This window comes from Mustela nigripes, chromosome 1 (assembly GCF_022355385.1).
Source record: "Mustela nigripes isolate SB6536 chromosome 1, MUSNIG.SB6536, whole genome shotgun sequence".
NCBI classification, from domain to species: Eukaryota; Metazoa; Chordata; class Mammalia; order Carnivora; family Mustelidae; genus Mustela; species Mustela nigripes.
Genome location: NC_081557.1, coordinates 180,576,692 through 180,594,237, shown reverse-complemented (window position 1 = coordinate 180,594,237; position 17,546 = coordinate 180,576,692). Strand labels below are relative to the sequence as shown.

At 36.7% G+C, this 17,546-nt stretch overlaps 1 protein-coding gene across 3 annotated transcripts in view; it reads left to right on the top strand.

The window, feature by feature from the left end:
• The window catches only part of PDE5A (phosphodiesterase 5A), a 148,365-nt gene that overhangs the window by 68,425 nt on the left and 62,394 nt on the right, over positions 1-17,546 (top strand). For all 3 annotated transcript variants that reach the window (XM_059377866.1, XM_059377880.1, XM_059377875.1), the window contains exons 8-9: positions 10,222-10,330; positions 11,348-11,435. In XM_059377866.1, the coding sequence (XP_059233849.1) occupies positions 10,222-10,330; positions 11,348-11,435 (197 nt within the window). The remainder of the gene's footprint in view (positions 1-10,221; positions 10,331-11,347; positions 11,436-17,546) is intronic.

Below are 17,546 nucleotides of genomic sequence, written 5' to 3'. Positions count from 1 at the left end.
GTTGTTGTTAATTATTACATGGATAATAGAAAGTTTGATATGATTGAGGTTAGAGATCTTACTGCCCCAATTTTATTTGTGCTTTTCAAAGAACTTGGGAAAGGATTTAGACTAAACTACCAAATATTCTTTCACAGATACCCTTTTTCACCCTTAGCAAAAAACTGGCGTTGTTTGTTTAAGTGACAGAATATTCTAAGAAATACAAATCTGCCAGGATAAAGCGGCAGGAATTCTTGGGTATAGTGCTATTTATCATAATTTTTATTGTTCATTTGTTACCAATTATTTCACTTCCTAAAATCATTTGTCTGAAATTATTTTATCCCTAATTATTGATGTTATATCTAAAAGCTTTTTATGGCCATAGAAATAGAACATTGTCTTAAGTTTACTATCTGATATTAAAGTTTCATATTTTTTTCACTACAGTTGACCTTTTAGAGCATTATTTCATTTAGTGAATGGGGTTGCAATTAGCACAGTCTTCAGTAACCAAGCTCTTTGGTGGTAGTGCTTTAAAAGTAACCTTTGACAGATCTAAACTACAGAACATTCTATGAGATAACTGGCCTGATCTTTTTCAAAAATTAGTATCATGGAACAAAATGGAGGGAAGGAATATCTTGGACATAACAGCCAAACACAGTGTATAAATCTTGGTTGGATTCACATTAAAACAGCTATCAATGAATAGTTTTTGAGAACTATTGGAAATCTGAATATGGATCAGGTAGTAGATAGTTGATGGGAAATTGCTGTTACTTTTCTTTGGAAATAGGAAGATACTGTGGTTAGTAGGAAACTGTTTTTATTTTTAAGAGATACATCCTGGTGTACCTAAGGATGAAATATTAGGATATCTGCACCTTACTTTAAAATGGTTCAGGTGGGACTCCTGGGTAGCTCAGCTGGTTAAGCTGCTGCCCTCAGCTCAGGTGAGGATCCCAGGGTCCTGGGATCAAGTCCTGCATCAGGCTCTTTGTTCAGCGGGGAGCCTGCTTCTCTCTCTGGCTGAGCCTGCTTGTGCTCACTCTCTCTTTCACTCTCACCAACAAACAAATAAATAAATAAAATCTTTTAAAAAGATAAAAATGGTTCAGGCAAAGATAAATAAGTACATATATCTAAATTTCATATATTTAAATAAATATATACACACAAACATATAGATAAAATACATTGGTAAAACATTAAAAATTGTTGAATCTAGAGTAGGATATTCATTTGACTTTCAACTTTTTTGCATATTTCAAAATGTTCATTAAAAATTTGAAAATATTTGTAATAAAAAATTGGAAACAAGGGGCGCCTGGGTGGCTCAGTGAGTTAAAGCTTCTGCCTTCAGCTTAGGTCGTGATCCCAGGGTCCTGGGACCGAGCCCCGCTTCGGACTCTCTGCTCAGCAGGGAGCCTGCTTCCTCCTCTCTCTCTGCCTGTCTCTCTGCCTACTTGTTATCTCTGTCTGTCAAATAAATAAATAAAATCTTTAAAAAAAAATTGGAAATGAAAATCATTTCTGTAGATCATGTAAAGCAGAATTGCAAAACACAGTTGTCTGAGTTTAGAACAGAAGACTAAAGTGCACAACCTGGTTTTGTTCAAACCCTCTTAAGACTGACCCCTGGGATCAGTGTGAGGCCTGCATACTTGTCTTCCATCCCCTTCTTCTCCTTATCTCTTTCATGTGTTCTGTCTTCTCATGTCTTCCCTCAGCAAAATGGAGACACTATTGACCACAGTGACTTCAAGTTTAGTTGGCTAAGCGATTCTTTGTAAATAAAGATTCATTACTTCTAGACTATTATTTTAACAGTCTGATACAGTGAAATACTTTTTATCTGATTAAAAGAATTTGAGGAGTTAACAAAGGGACAGATGTAACTTGGGGGCAGAAAGGGAATTCATTTAACTCATGGTACACCTGACTTAGGACTTTTTTGCTGACTTGGGCCTGGGGTGCATAGTCAAAAGTAGGTAAACCATGTTCTCTTTAGAGATTTTTTTTACTACCTGGAGTTTTTCGTTCATAAAGTTAGAATTACATAGCTGATGTCTGCTTCCCTCTTGGCATTGCTGGTTATGACAAGTATCCCATTTCCATGTGTATTCTTTCCTAAGCCCTTTTGTGTGCCATTGTATTTTCTGGCATATTGGACATTTAGTTCTTTAGCTAGATTGAGTCCTTTCTGAATATGTGTTAGTAAGTCCATGTCTGGTGATTATGTGTGTAACCCTTTTAAAGGCTGGTATCTCCTGCCTAAATCAGTGATGAAGTTTCTTATTCCTAAGAAGAACATTAATATAATTTTGATTTATGATGCTACAAAATTTTTGCTTTTTATAAGACACGTTTTATAAGACATGTTTTATAAGACACATAAATATTTGATTCTTTCACTTTTCAAATTGCATCATGAACTGCTACATATATAAATATAAACATGTATTTTTAATGTGTTTACATATATCCATAGGTATGACAAAATTCTGGAATGCTATAGCCTATAAATAATATGAAAATAACACATGACATAAATGATATAAAATGACCATATATGGAATTTAAGAAACAAATGAACAAACAAACAGACAAACCAGAAAACAGATCCTTAAATAAGGAGGATAAATTGGTGTTTGCCAGAGGGGAGGTGGTTAGAGATGGGTGACATAGATAAAGGGGATTAGGAATGCACTTATTTTCATGAGCACTGAGAAGCATATGGAATTGTTTAATCATTATATTGTACACCTGAAACTAAGACAACACCATATGTCATAGTTGAATTTTAAAAGTAAGATCAAGAAAAAGTATAAAGTGATGAGTTATCTACATTTACCTTTGAATATTTGTACAGCAGCATAAGTCTACATAATTACATTTTATATACTGGCATTTTGATTTTATTACCAATTCAGCCTGGTCCTCTAATTTCTATTGGTAGCTGAACAAGGCCATTTGATGTGATAGTGACCTCTACTGGTAAATATGCATTTTAAAAAAGTGTAGTCTTACTCGATTTATTTCTGATGAATACTGTGTTCCCTCTCTGCAGACAAAACAAAAGGTATTTTTCCATTTTTTAAAATCATTCCAAGACAGTCTTAGTATAAAGATTTTTATAAAGGATACATAAGTCAGTGTGATTACCTTAAAAGAGAGTAATTTAATGGATCATTTTAACTAATCCATTAAATAATTTTACAGTATTGAAAAGTATTCACTAATGCCTTATATCGCTAGACATTTTATTTCTTTAAAAAAATTTTTTTAAAAGATTTTATTATTTATTTATTTGTGAGGGAAAGAGAGCACAAGCAGGGAGAACAGCAGAGAGGGAGAGGGAGAAGCAGGCTCCCTTGAGCAAGGAGCCTGATGATGCAGGGCTGGATCCCAAGACCAGGTCATGACCTGAGCTGAAGGCAGACCCTTACCAACAGAGAACCCAGACACCCTTTAAAGTTAGCCTTTATACTAATAATCAATAAAAAGTCTTTAAGTGATATAAATATACTTTATTATTTTAATAAAAATGAGATATTAGGCCTAATGTTGCCAAACCTCTGAATTAAAAATGATGTGTGGTACCTTCAGCATTTTGACAAAGGACTGAACTGATAGTGACACTTTACCAGCAGACTCTTTATCACCTTGCTGAAATTATTGCTAGAATTCAGGACTCTTCGATGCTCATTCTTAAACACTTTGCCAATCCAAACACTCTCCCATGAGATTAAATGCTAGGCAATTCTATGATGTCAGCAGTAAGCAAATCATTCTTTTAGACCAGCCATTTCAGTTGAAAAGCATTGCTCATTTGGTATTTGTCCAACCAACCCACTAATTATCCTTTATAAATTAAAATAACACATTGAGGACGGACTTGCAATGTTAAGCATAAAACTAAAAAATAAATATTCAGGGTGAACATTATACATAATTATCAGAATCATATCGTCAGTGAGATAAAGCACAGGAAGGTTTTGGAACTTGGGTTGCCTACAAATTTCAGAAGGGAAACTAGCTCATTTCCAGATGGTGGGACGTTGTGGAGTTTCTGTGCCTCTATTCATAAGAGCCACCCAATTAGAAGAAAAAAATGATATTTTAGTGCTGTAATTCCATGTCAGTTAACTTGATGTTAATTTATAAATGCACGTCTTTATCATAAAATGACAATTGCATAGAATTAATTCTTTAAACCTTCTTGGAATATGTATACTAGTAACACTGTAAAAAGTAGTATTAAAAACAACCGTGCATACTGAGTAGAAAAAGAGTATAGACTCTGAAGTCAGGCTGATTGAAATTTAAGTTCCACCATCTACAAGCCGTGGGGCATTTTGTAAATGAATTAACCTCTTAAAGCCTCAATTTCTTTATCTGTAAAATGGGGATACTGATAGCAGGATTGTAGTAAGGACTAAATGTGATAATGCACACAAAATGCTTCAGAAAATTTTGGCACATAGTATTAAATGCAATGATTCCCATTTAGTTCTAAAGCACAAAAATTTCTCAGTGAGCCCCAGCTCCATGTCCCTGTCTCTCCAAGGATATACTCATGTACATTCCATTGATAGCCACTGTGCAAAAAGCTTTAGATGTCAAAATTAGCCCAAGTCCTCCAAGAAAAAATGTCAAGACTGGATTAAATGTGCAAGAAATTTATTAGGGGAATCCCCTGTAAGAATAAAAGGAGACAGAGCTAGGAGACCCGTGGATCCCCACACAAGTCTGACCTAGAGTGAAAAAGAGGAAAAAGAAGGGGGGCAGAGGAATGGGAAAAGAGGTGAAGGGAAGTGGGAGACACAGGCTTGCGGTTATGGAATGAATAAGTCATGTGAATGAAACATGCAGCATAGGAAATATAGTTGTATTGTAACAGCACTGTATGGGGACAGATGGTAGCTATACTTGTGAGCACAGCACAACATACAGAGTAGCTGAAACCTGTGTTGTACACCTGAAACCAAAGTTAACATCGTGTGTCAACTATACTTCAATAGAGAGAGTGTGGAGGTAGGTGAAGAAGGAAGGAGTATTTTGTAGATGCATCCTGGACAGCTGGGGAGTTGTGAGGAAAGTTTGGCAAGACTTCTGGGGAGAACTCTGGCTGGTCTCCTGTCAGAAGAGTCCCAGGTCTCCCAGAAGTGGACCTGCCTTCACATCCCCACTGGGCTCAGTCTTCATCTGGAAGCAGCTGTAGGAGGTGCAGTCTTCATCAGGGCCCTGGGATCTAGATAGAGTTCAGTAGCTAGAGACACCCATCAGAGATGCTTCCTATAGTTGGAGCTCTGAGAGGCACGTGTTTAAGGCCACCATAATACTCCTGTTTTGCTTTGTTTTTTATCCATTTAATTTTATTTTTCTTTTCAGTGTTCCAAGATTCATTATTTATGCACCACACCCAGTACTCCATGCAATATGTGCTCTCCCTAATACCCACCACCAAGCTCACCCAATCCCCCTCCTCCCCTCCAGAACCCTCAGTTTGTTTCTCAGAGTCCAGTCTCTCATGGCTCGTCTTCCCCTCCGATTTCCCCCATCTCACTTCTCTCCATCTCCCAATGTCCTCCGTGTTATTGCTTATGCTCCACAAATAAGTGAAACCATATGATACTTGACTCTCTCTGCTTGACTTATTTCACTCAACATAATCTCCAGTGCCATCTATGATGATACAAAAGTTGGGTATTCATCCTCTCCAATGGAGGCATAATACTCCATTGTATATATAGACCATATCTTCTTTATCCATTCGTCCTTTGAAGGACATCTTGGTTCTTTCCACAGTATGGTGACTATGGCTCTTGCTGCTATGAACATTGGGGTACAGATGGCCCTTCTTTTCACTACATCTGTATCTTTGGGGTAAATACCCAGTAGTGCAATTGCAGGGTCATAGGGTAGCTCTATTTTTAATTTCTTAAGGAATATCCACCCTGTTTTCCAAAGTGGCTACATCAACTTACATTCCCACAACAGTGTAAGAGGGTCCCTCTTTCTCCACATCCTCTCCACCACTTGTTGTTTCCTGACTTGTTAATTTTGGCCACTCTAATTTGTGTGAGGTGATATCTCAGTGTGGTTTTGATTTGAATCTCCTTGATGGTTAATGATGATGAACATTTTTTCATGTGTCTGCTAGCTATTTGTATATCTTTTGGAGAAGTGTCTGTTCATGTCTTCTGCCCATTTTTTGATGCTTTTGATCTTGCTGAAGGGTCAAAAGTTCATTTTCGCTTTTGTTTCCTTTGCCTTTGGGGACATATCTTGAAAGGTATTCAAATTGGCAATGAAGAAGTCAAACTCTCTCTCTTCGTAGATGACATGATACTTTATATGGAAAACCCAAAAACTCCACCCCCAAACTACTAGAACTCATACAGCAATTCAGTAATGTGGCAGGATACAAAATTAATGTACAGAAATCAGTTGCTTTCTTATACACTAACAATGAAAATATACAAAGGGAAATGAGAGAATCGATTCCATTTACTATAACACCAAGAACCATAAGATACCTGGGAATAAGCCTAACCAAAGAAGTAAAGGATCTATACTCGAGGAACTACAAAACACTCATGAAAGAAATTGAAGAAGACACAAAAAGATGGAAGACCATTCCATACTCATGGATTGGAAGAATAAATAAACATTGTTAAAATGGCTATACTGCCTAGAGCAGTCTATATTTTCAGTGCCACCCCAATCAAAATTCCATTGGCATTTTTCAAAGAGCTGGAACAAACAATCCTAAAATTTGTATGGAACCAGAAGAGACACCGAGTTGCTAAGGAAATGTTGAAAAAGAAAAACAAAACTGGGGACATCACGTTGCCTGATTTCAAGCTTTACTACAAAGCTGTGATCACCAAGACAGCATGGTACTAGCACAAAAACAGACACATAGACCAGTGTAACAGAGTAGAGAGCGCAGATATGTACCCTCAACTCTATGGTCAAATAATCTTCGACAAAGCAGGAAAAAATATACATTGGAAAAAAGACAGTCTTTTCAATAAATGGTTGGGAAAATTGGGCAGCTGTGTGTAGAAGAATGAAACTCGACCATTCTCTTACACCATACACAAAGATAAACTCAAAATGGATAAAAGACCTTAACATGAGGCAGGAATCCATCAAAATCCTAGAGGAGAACATAGGCAGTAACAACTTCGACACTGGCCACAGCAACTTCTTTCAAGTATGTCTCCATAAGAGTCCTGTTAGTTAAAGAAGGAGTTCCATATTCTTTGCATTGCTCTTTCAGAATAATCCACTGTCTGCCCAGGCTAACATCTTCAGCCTGAAACCATCACTTTATTCCTAACAATCTATTTCGTGTTTCCCAAATATCCATAGATAGAACTCTTGCATTTCAAAGATGTGTTTTATGCTGAGGGTTTTTTTGTTTTGTTTTGTTTTATTCCTGCTGGAACACCCTCCCTTTCATCCCTGATGTGTTTCTCCACATCCTTAAATCTTATCCCGCCTTTTACACATTTCTCTAATGCTTCCTCTTCCCTAATCCTCTCCATGTAGGTGTTAGCTGTTGATCTGCTCCACATGTGTGGTGCTTGCATTTTGCCAATTGCATTAGCAAGGATTAGGCTTGACTGCAAATCATAAAAGCTCCCAAACAGAAGTAGCTTAAACTAGAATGCAGTTTAATTACTCTCTCCTCGAAAAGCCCAGAGGTCAGCAGCCCGGGTGCTGCAGCTGAGCTCCCCAAAGCCTCAGGCCCCCAGGCACTTTGGGGCTTTCTACTCCCTGTCTCTAAGGTATGGCCCTTGCCTTCCTTATCAGGGATGTAGCTCCTCTCATCACAGCCATCTTTTAAAGGGGAGGGGGTGCGGGGAGGGCAGTGAAATAAAAGGCAGAGAGCGTGCAACAGCTTTCTCGTACATGAGGTTTAGAAGCCGCCATATGTCTTCCTACATCTATTGACTAGAATTTCCAGTATGGTGGCTGGGCAGCACAGTGTTTGTTCTGGGTGACCGTGTGTCCATATAAAGACGAACGGAGGAGAGTTACGGAGGGACAGCTGGCATCCTCGGCACTGGACTGGACCCAAACAGGACGGGCAGCTGAAAGGATTGTCTGTGCTGTGTCGTGGCCTCTGCCAGGTTGTAAGCTCCTTGTGACAGCTACTGGCCTGCATAAGCTTGTCTCCCATGTGACACCAAGGGTGCCTCTTGTGGAGCAGGTGCTCAGTCTGTATTGAGTGCGGGGACTCAGAATTCACCAGCATTTCTTAGAGAGTAAGAAACAAAATGGTATCACATAACCTAATAAATCTGAATACTTATTTTTCATTAAAGTCACCATTAAGAAAACTGAACATTTGCAGGAAATTTAAAAAAATTCAATTTCTATTTAATTTAAAGGTAATTAAAATTACTTATCCTTATCTATGTTAATGCCTGTGGGTCTGATTTTAAGATCTCTGGCAAGTCCCTTAACTATTTTGGGTTTCATCTGGTTCCCACTGTGAACATAATGATGGTGATAGGAATAATAAAAGTCATTAACAGTATTGTTATTTTTAAAAAGATTCAGACAAGGGTATCTTCTCCAGTGTACTTCTTTCTCTGTGTAACCACCATCCCATTTTTCTTATCTTTATTAAGCTTCTTATTTTCTTTTCCCGAGACTTTAGCTATTTATGAATAGTTTTTAAAATTGTTTTAGATTCCACCCAATTAATGAGTGAAAGAGGAGTCAGGTCCTAGGTTTGATGTGTTAGACAGTCCACATGCCTTCCCGGATCATCATTGTCATCTCAGTAAATGTCCATGCTGGCATTTATGTACTCCTATGTGACTATTGTCATTTGCTCTTTATTCTTTTTCACTTATATACAGTACTGGACATGGGGTCAAATTTCACCCATTTTGACCAAATTACATTTAAACTGAAATATACTACAAAGAAAGGTCAGGAATGAGGCCACCGCCTTCAGGAGTCTTGGTGGACTCACTAGTGCTCAAGAGAGCCGTCCCAAGAGGCAGTTTGGTCAGTTTGGAGGTGCAGGGGTTGGGAAGGAAGATGGAAGATAGGGAAAATATTGGAACTTCGAGAAGCATGTATTTTATTCTGAAATATCTCTCAATACTAGACTCTCCTATTTCTTCAGTTAGTGATATTATAGTTAAGATAGGCATATCTTTATCATTTGAGTAAATTTCCACAACCTGACACTCTTTGCCCAATTCATCCCCATTGCTGGGAACAAAGTTTCCTGATGTAAAAACATGGTCTATCTTGTTTTCCCAGCTGCAGTCCTGGCATTATGCTTATGTACCCTCTAACATCCAATTAATCTTTAATATTCAGCATTTTAAGCAAGAAACAGGGAAATAACTGGGGAAAAATTGTAACCTCAGGAAAATTTTTTGAAGAAGATACATTTTTCATTTTAAAAAGTATCATAAATTATCTCAAAGCAGAAAAAAAGAAAAAAGCTTAATAAAATTCTTCTAGACATGCTTGAATTTCCCCTTGGTCTGAAATGTGTAAATGACTATTGTGGATAAAGTAAATAACTGAGGAAATCAAACAGGCACTAGATCTTAGTCATTCTATAATCTGGTGAAAAAGAAAAGACATGAAAAGAAAAACTCCTACAAATTTTACATAAGCGGCATAAAAATCAACATGCCCATTAACGGGAGTGGTAGCATTACTTAACAGCATTTTTTTTTAATTTTTTCAATTTATTTATTTTCAGAAAAACAATATTCATTATTTTTTCACCACACCCAGTGCTCCATGCAATCCGTGCCCTCTATAATACCCACCACCTGGTACCCCAACCTATGCTGAGTGAAATAAGTCAAGCAGAGAGAGTCAATTATCATATGGTTTCACTTATTTGTGGAGCATAACAAATATCATGGAGGACAAGGGGTGTTAGAGAGGAGAAGGGAGTTGGGGTAAATTGGAAGGGGAGGTGAATCACGAGAGACTTAACAGCATTTTAAAATTTGTTTTAGATGGCTGAGGAATCGTGGGCCTTTGTCTTTTCAAAGCATTTCAATTATAGTAACTACGAAGTTGTAAATCATCACATTGAAAGTGCATTTTCCAATGAAGAGACACATTTTAACCTATGATTTAAGGCTATTGTGGATCTAATATTATCATTTATTTAAACTTTGTTTTGCCCCTGTTTTTTCACTGCACAGGAAGAACTCATATCTGTTTTTTCCACAGGGAACGTGATGCAAACAGAATCAATTACATGTATGCTCAGTATGTCAAAAATACTATGGAACCACTTAATATCCCAGATGTCAGTAAGGACAAAAGATTTCCCTGGACAGTAAGTAAACCAATTTTAAACTTGGAGCTTGAACACTGTTTTCCCATCAGATCTGTACTTCTAGGGACTCTTCAGGCCTTCAGCTGAAGGCCTGGCCGGAGAATTGGCTATATGTCAGAGTGAGCAGCGATTTCCCTGACCGATGAAGGAAAATAAAATAGCTCATAACATCTGTTGAGGGGTGGTCAGCTCTACTCAAGTATTTTTCCCATGTACTTTCCAGCTCTGTAATATATAATAATGAATTATCTTAAACTAATTTATGAGATAATTTAATTATTAACTATTTAATGTCAATGGCATTCCTTACATAGTATTGCTGGAGTTCTTGAGTTTATCCTCAGAAATTAAATTCCATATGGCTCAAACTTATAGACTTAGTAGTCAGCTACAGTGAGTAGCTCTGTGGAGAAGTGAGTATGTTTTCTTTGACAGCAAAGCTACAAAAGTCCATTTCTCAGGCACTGAAAACTTTGAATTCTAGTCTTTTCTCTCATCTCTGGAAAAGCATTGCACTTTAAGGCAGCTGCCTTGATTTTGTTATTTGAGTATCTCTAAGACCCCTTTAGAACTTCAGTAGTATGGGCAATAGAAACAGTGGCAGTCCAAAAGAAAGACAAGTGTGTAGCATGTAGCGTCCGAGGTATTATAGTGCTTTATGGATTCTGCCTGTCTTAAGTCATTGAGACATCTGCTACACCAGCATAGTAAATATTTGTGTTAGTATTTTGCTGTATATTATCAAAGTCTGCTAAGAAAGTTTGGAATGAAAAAAAAAAGAAATATAGGATATTTATTACTCTTAATTATATAAAGACTAATTGCTGCATATTGCATTTACGTGAACTTCATTATAATTTATACATTTTCTATACTCTGATGCTATCTACAGCTAATAAAAGATAAATGAATAGGTTAGCGGTTTCAGATGTCTGATCTAGTTTATATAACACATAGTGGGCAAAACAGTCTCTTTATAATTTGTAACTGTTTTGTTTTATTTTTGTTTTTGTTTAGAATGAAAACACAGGAAATATAAACCAGCAGTGCATTAGAAGTTTGCTTTGTACACCTATAAAAAATGGAAAGAAGAATAAAGTGATAGGTAAAACCTTTTACTACCATCTAATCTGCACTTACCAAAGGAAAAAAAAATGTGTTCCCAGACACGTTCCTTCAAGTGTAATTTTGAGGAATAAAATGTGTAAAAAAGAAATTGGAATAATAAAAGAATTTTGAAGTAATTTTATGTTGATAAATGTTAGCAGACATTCTTAAATATCTTAACTATAATATATTTTATTAATTATTATAATGCTTTTCAATTATTGTTGAGATGTTTGTTGAAGAATGTGTTGATAGTTTGTGGAGTGAGAGACATCGAGTTGATAATGTGAATTGATTTAGAGAGTCTCATTTCTTCTGATTTTTTAAAATATGAGGTTCACATTTTAGATTGTATTCATTAGTTCAAAAACATTTATTGAGCACTCCAGTGTTCTAGTGATTTGAAATAAATTGATGAGCTAAGTGGAAATCCTCACCCTCAGGGAGCTTATATTCTTATATTGAGGTAATAGAAAAATGCCTACTTAGGGATGTTGGAAGAATGCTTTCTCTGAAAAATATGGAATAATGTTACCTATTATTGACATATTTGGCATTGCAGGTTATATTAAGAGTAGTACAGAAATTTTGAGGTTTTATATGCCAGTCATGCATGACTGACATGTGAAAGTAGTCTGAACTGTTAACATTGTCCCGAGAATTTGGAAATAGAGGAAACAGGAGGACCTTCTAAAGGCCAAACTTTTTTTTTTTTTTTAAGATTTTATTTATTTATTTGAGAGAGTGTGAGAGAGAACATGAGAGGGGAGAAGGTCAGAGGGAGAAGCAGACTCCCCGTGGAGCTGGGTGCCCAATGCGGGCTTGATCCTGGAACTCCAGGATCATGACCTGAGCCAAAGGCAGTCGCTCAACCAACTGAGCCACCCAGGTGCCCTAAAGGCCAGACTTTTAACTAGAAACCCTAATGAAGTGAGGCTTAGAAATATAAATTTATCTGAAAAAGTCTCAGTAGTTTCCAGGTTGCAAGACTTAACTGTAATTTTATTGAAGGAGGGATATCAGTCAGAAAGGGAGGGGTAGGGGGTATTATTAATGAAAAAAGAAAAAAAAAGATAAGTATTGAACGTACCTATTGAGGTTCTGTCCAGGGGTAAGAGAATCTTTGCCCCTCGAGCGGAGACAGATGTAGTAAGTTGTATTGGCGTGGGCAGAGTATTCTGACCTCGTGGTGAGGCCGTCACTCAGGGGACAGCTGGTGTAGCAGGTTGTCACGCTCGATGATTTCCAGCCCCTTTGCTGGTGTACGTCCTTCCTGTGAGATTTCAGTGGCGTCTGCCACTTAGCATCCCAAATCTGACTTCCATTGTTTTGATTATTTTTTCCGAAGGTAGCTTAACTCCTAACTTAATATACTCGGAAATACATTGATTGCTTTAACAATTGTTTGAGCTGGGCTTGAGGCCGTGCAATTGCAGGTGCACGTACCTGTTCCCTGGGACAGATCTGTTTTGTGCTCCACGTGAATGTTCTGGTGTTAGAGAGCAGCCTTGTGAACTTAGTAACTGTGACTCTGCCCCAGAGAGATGGTTCAGTCGTCAGCCATGGTCTTCTAATGAACTGCGTCGTCAAGTCTCTCAGAAACCAGACTGGCAATTCCTGGCTGGGCTGCTGGGCTATTTGGTCCCCTGCACTCTTCACAGCTCTGAGAGAGAACAGTAAAGGCTGACGAGTGTGCAGTGTGGGGGTTTTCTTATCAAGATTATCACCCATCAGCTTGCTAACATAAGCAATAAGAAAACTGTAGGAAACGTTGTATTATAAGATTTTATTTTCTATAAGATTTTATTGCAAGATGAAAACTACATTAGAAATATACCTTATAAATATATTTTTTTAAAGCTTTTTGATATAAGCATGAAGACTTACTACAAAGCTGCCTCTGACCTTTGAAAATGTGAAGTGAAATTCCAGAAGGGATGCATTATTCCCTTGTAAGTTTTTATAAGGAGGACTGAGTGGCCCCTTACCACATCCTGTCACATCTTTGCTTTTCCTCAGCAGCATCTCTTTGGAATAATAATGGGGAATGGGGAGTCACTGCAGGAAGTTACATATCAGCCTTCCTCAGCATTTGACGTAAATGCAAGCTGGGTCAGTGAAGTGCACACAGCCCCAGGTGGGAGCAGACTCAGGGTTCCATTTGGCTCTACTCTTCCCTTAACCATATACAACACTGTGAGCACATGACTCAAGCTCTGTGGAGTTGAACCAAATAACCTTTCAGCTCTGCTCAGATTCATATGCTATGATCCTGTCATGTTTTCTTCAAGTGAGAAAAAACATTAAAAAAAAAACCCTTTGAAGTAATCAGACTTGACCTGCATTTCATGTCACCCTATTTGATAACAGAGTCAAAAGTAAGCAAACGTTATTTTCAGAGAGGAAAAACTCCCTATTAAGAAAGGAAAAAATGGGGGTTTGGGTGGGTGTTCAAATTGATTCCAAATACAGGAAGAAACAGCTTCAGTGCTCCCTGCTCTTTCAAAAGTGTGACAAAACAGAAAATTTGAGTTCTTGCCTGTAATTTGTGCCCACAGATGCAGCATGGAAAATGTCATGGCTGTAGATAATTTTTCTTGCATAGCCCAGGCCAGATTCCTCTATTATGTAATTTTAATAGAGAATCCCCATAGAGCTACATGCAGAAAGGCAGACAGGCCCATGTGTTTTTTGTAATCTTACTTCCCCCTCCTATTTTTCCATTACTGACATTTAGATGAAATTATAGACATTAGACCAGTATGGGGCCTGTTGTATTCCCCGAGGTATTGTTTCATATCAAATGTTTTCTTAGTGCTCTGGCTAATACAGAGTGTTTCCAGAGTTTTGCTTCCAGTGCTATTAAGGAAATATTTTCCTCATTCAACATTCATTAATTTTAACCAATTATTTCCCCTATTTATTAGGCTAAATATGCCTTTTTCCCCAAATCATATTTACCAGAAATTCTTACTCCAATTTTCCATGCCAATTTCAGGACAGTTTTTAAAGAAATTAGTCCCATTCCTATCCAAAGGAAAAAAAAATGCTGAGAATGTCTCCACTTTAAATAACTTACATATTCATCTCATTGTTAATGAAAAAATAAAACAAAAATTATAATCCTTTGTCACAGTGAAGTATGAGAAATATGTACAGTGAACTCTTGAACAATGTGTGGCTAGGAGCACTGACACCCCATCATTCAGTCTAAAATTCATGTATGGCTTTTTTATTTTTTTAAGATTTTATTTATTTATTTGACAAAGTGCAAGAGATCACTAGCAGATAGAGAGGCAGGCGAGGGGTGGGGGCAGGGAAGCAGGCTCCCCCCACAGAGCAGAGAGCCCCATGTGGGGCTTGATCCCAGGACCCTGAGACCATGACCTGAGCTGAAGGCAAAGGCTCAACCCACTGAGCCACCCAGGTGCCCAAAAATCCATGTATGACTTTTAAATCCCCCAAAACCTAACTACTAATAGCCTACTGTTGACTAGAAATCTTCCCAGTAACAGAAATAATTGATTAACACTTATTTTCTATGTTATATATATTATATATTGTTTTCTTACAAGAAAGTAAGCTAGTGAAAAGAAAATGTTACTAAGAAAATCATAAGGAAGAGAAAATACATTTATTGTACTATACTGTGTTTATCAGAAAAAAAAACAACCCACATTTACAGTACTGTATTATATTTATTCCAAAAATCCACATATAAGTGAGCCCTCACAGTCCTAATCCACGTTGTTCACAGGTCAGCTATATTTCCTACTGAATATATGTTCTAAACTGATTACTATCCTAATTCTCTGCTCTTCTATGTGTTGCAATTTGATTCTAAGCCACAGATAAATATTCTAAGATTATACATTTAAATTTGACGCTACTTCACATTATTTTTCATAATAATTTACCATTTGGCAATATCACTAACTGCTCATTTGTTTATAAAAATATTTGTTAGGATATTCCTCATGCAAGTATAATTAAACTGTGCAGTGTCATCCATTATAAGCACATTGCTTATAATGCTTAAAGTATCCGCTTTTTTTCCCCCAGAGAATTGTAAATTATGCTTAGTTATAGTAAGCTCCAGGCAATAAGACTGTAGGGGCAATAATAATTGGAAGAAAATGAGAAAAAAAATAAAACTAAGGAAACAAGATTAAAATATAAAAGTTAAAATATATAATATAAAAATAAATATAAACCATAAGAGACTCTCAGACTCTAGGAAACAAACTGAGGGTTGCTGGAGGGGAGGGAGGTAGGGGGATGGGACAGTTGGGTGATGGACATTAAGGAGGCCATGTGATGTCACGAGCACTGCATATTATACAAGACTGATGAAGCACTGACCTCTACCTCTGAAATCAGTAATACACTGTATGTTAATTAATTGAATTTAAATTAAAAATAATTTTAAAGGGACGCCTGGGTGGCTCAGTGGGTTAATAAGCCTCTGCCTCCGGCTCAGGTCATGATCTCAGGGTCCTGGGGTCGAGTCCCACATCAGTCTCTCTGCTTGGTGGGGAGCCTGCTCCCCCCCTCTCTCTGCCCATCTCTCTGCCTACTTGTGATCTCTCTCTCTGTCAAATTAATAAATAAAAATCTTAAAAAATAATAATAATTTTAAAAAGAATTATACTTTCAAGAATTGATTGACAAAATAGTAAGAAGAACTTCACAGCATTGGAGAACAGAAACTTACCTTTACTGGACTAGAAACAATGAGGGAATTTCTGGAAGATATGAGATATATAACATTCATAAGAGCACATTTTACATAAGATGGGCAAAATTCAGATAGCAATGACAGTATTAGAGAAAGTCTAATTTAAGGTAAAAACATCCTGTAAAGGGATGCTTTGCATGATTAAAGTTAAAATCCACCAAGAAAGTATAATTGTCATAAATGCTTCTAATAAACTAACATCATTGATCTATAAAAGCCAAAGCTATTAAAAACAGGGAGAAAGGGACAAACCGGTAGTCATTGTGGTGGGAGCCTTTGGTATGCATCCCATGGAGGGTTAAAGTACAAGGGAACATTAGAATAAATTAATATAAAAACTGAAGTGGATTTAATTAGCAACTATAGATTTACATTTATAGTTCATAATTTACAAATACAAACTTCTGTCAGATATCCATCAGAAACTTATAAGTATTGATGATACACACATGCAACACAAACCAGCCATTTCTGAATTAAGAAATAATAAAATTTGAATTAACCATTCAACTGAAGTAATTGGAAAAATAGCACCTCTCTTTCTCACCTTCTGTCCTGCTCCCCAATAAATGAATAAATTGAAAGCAGAGAAAAGCAATTGAAATGATAAATTTATGAAGTGGGAAGGGAGAGTGAAAAAAATAGATAATAGGGAACACAATAATAATAAACCAGCAACACAGGTATTGAGGATAATAAGAGAATTACACAAGTGAGAATGAGAAAGGAAATGTAATTATAGATACAGAAAAAATTTTTAAAGGTATTAGGTAATACAATATACCGAAAAGTTAATACATTTTGATGAAATGCAGAAATTCCATAAAAATTGGTAATAACCAGTACTGACTCAAATTTTAAATTTTTTATAGAAGTAAAATAAAGAAAATAATTTTTTCATAGAAGTAATTGAGAAAGTTTCTAAAGTCATGAAAAACCAAACAAAACAAAAAAACTACTGCCCGAAGGAAATTCTAACCAAAACAGTCAGAAGGGAGGAGAGGAAACAATGTGAAATACAGAAAAAGAAAAGGCAAAAGAATAAAACTTCCAAAAAACTAAGATTGTGAGGTGGAAAACCCAGTGGAATCAGCTGAAAATACTTCTCTACAGAGAGTTCTAAAAGTTCCTGGTTATCAAGTTACTAAATAGAAATAACTTTAATTTTTGCCAAGACAAGTTTGTTTGAAAATAGTAAAGAAAAAAAAATATTTATAATAGTAGCAAAGAAGAAATGTAGTCAGAAATATGTAGCATCTTTATGAGGAAAATTATAGTATTCTCCTGAGTAACTTAAAAATCTTTAGTAAGTGAAGTGACATAACATTTCTCGATGATAACCTATTCTGTAAGACATCAACTTTCCCCAGA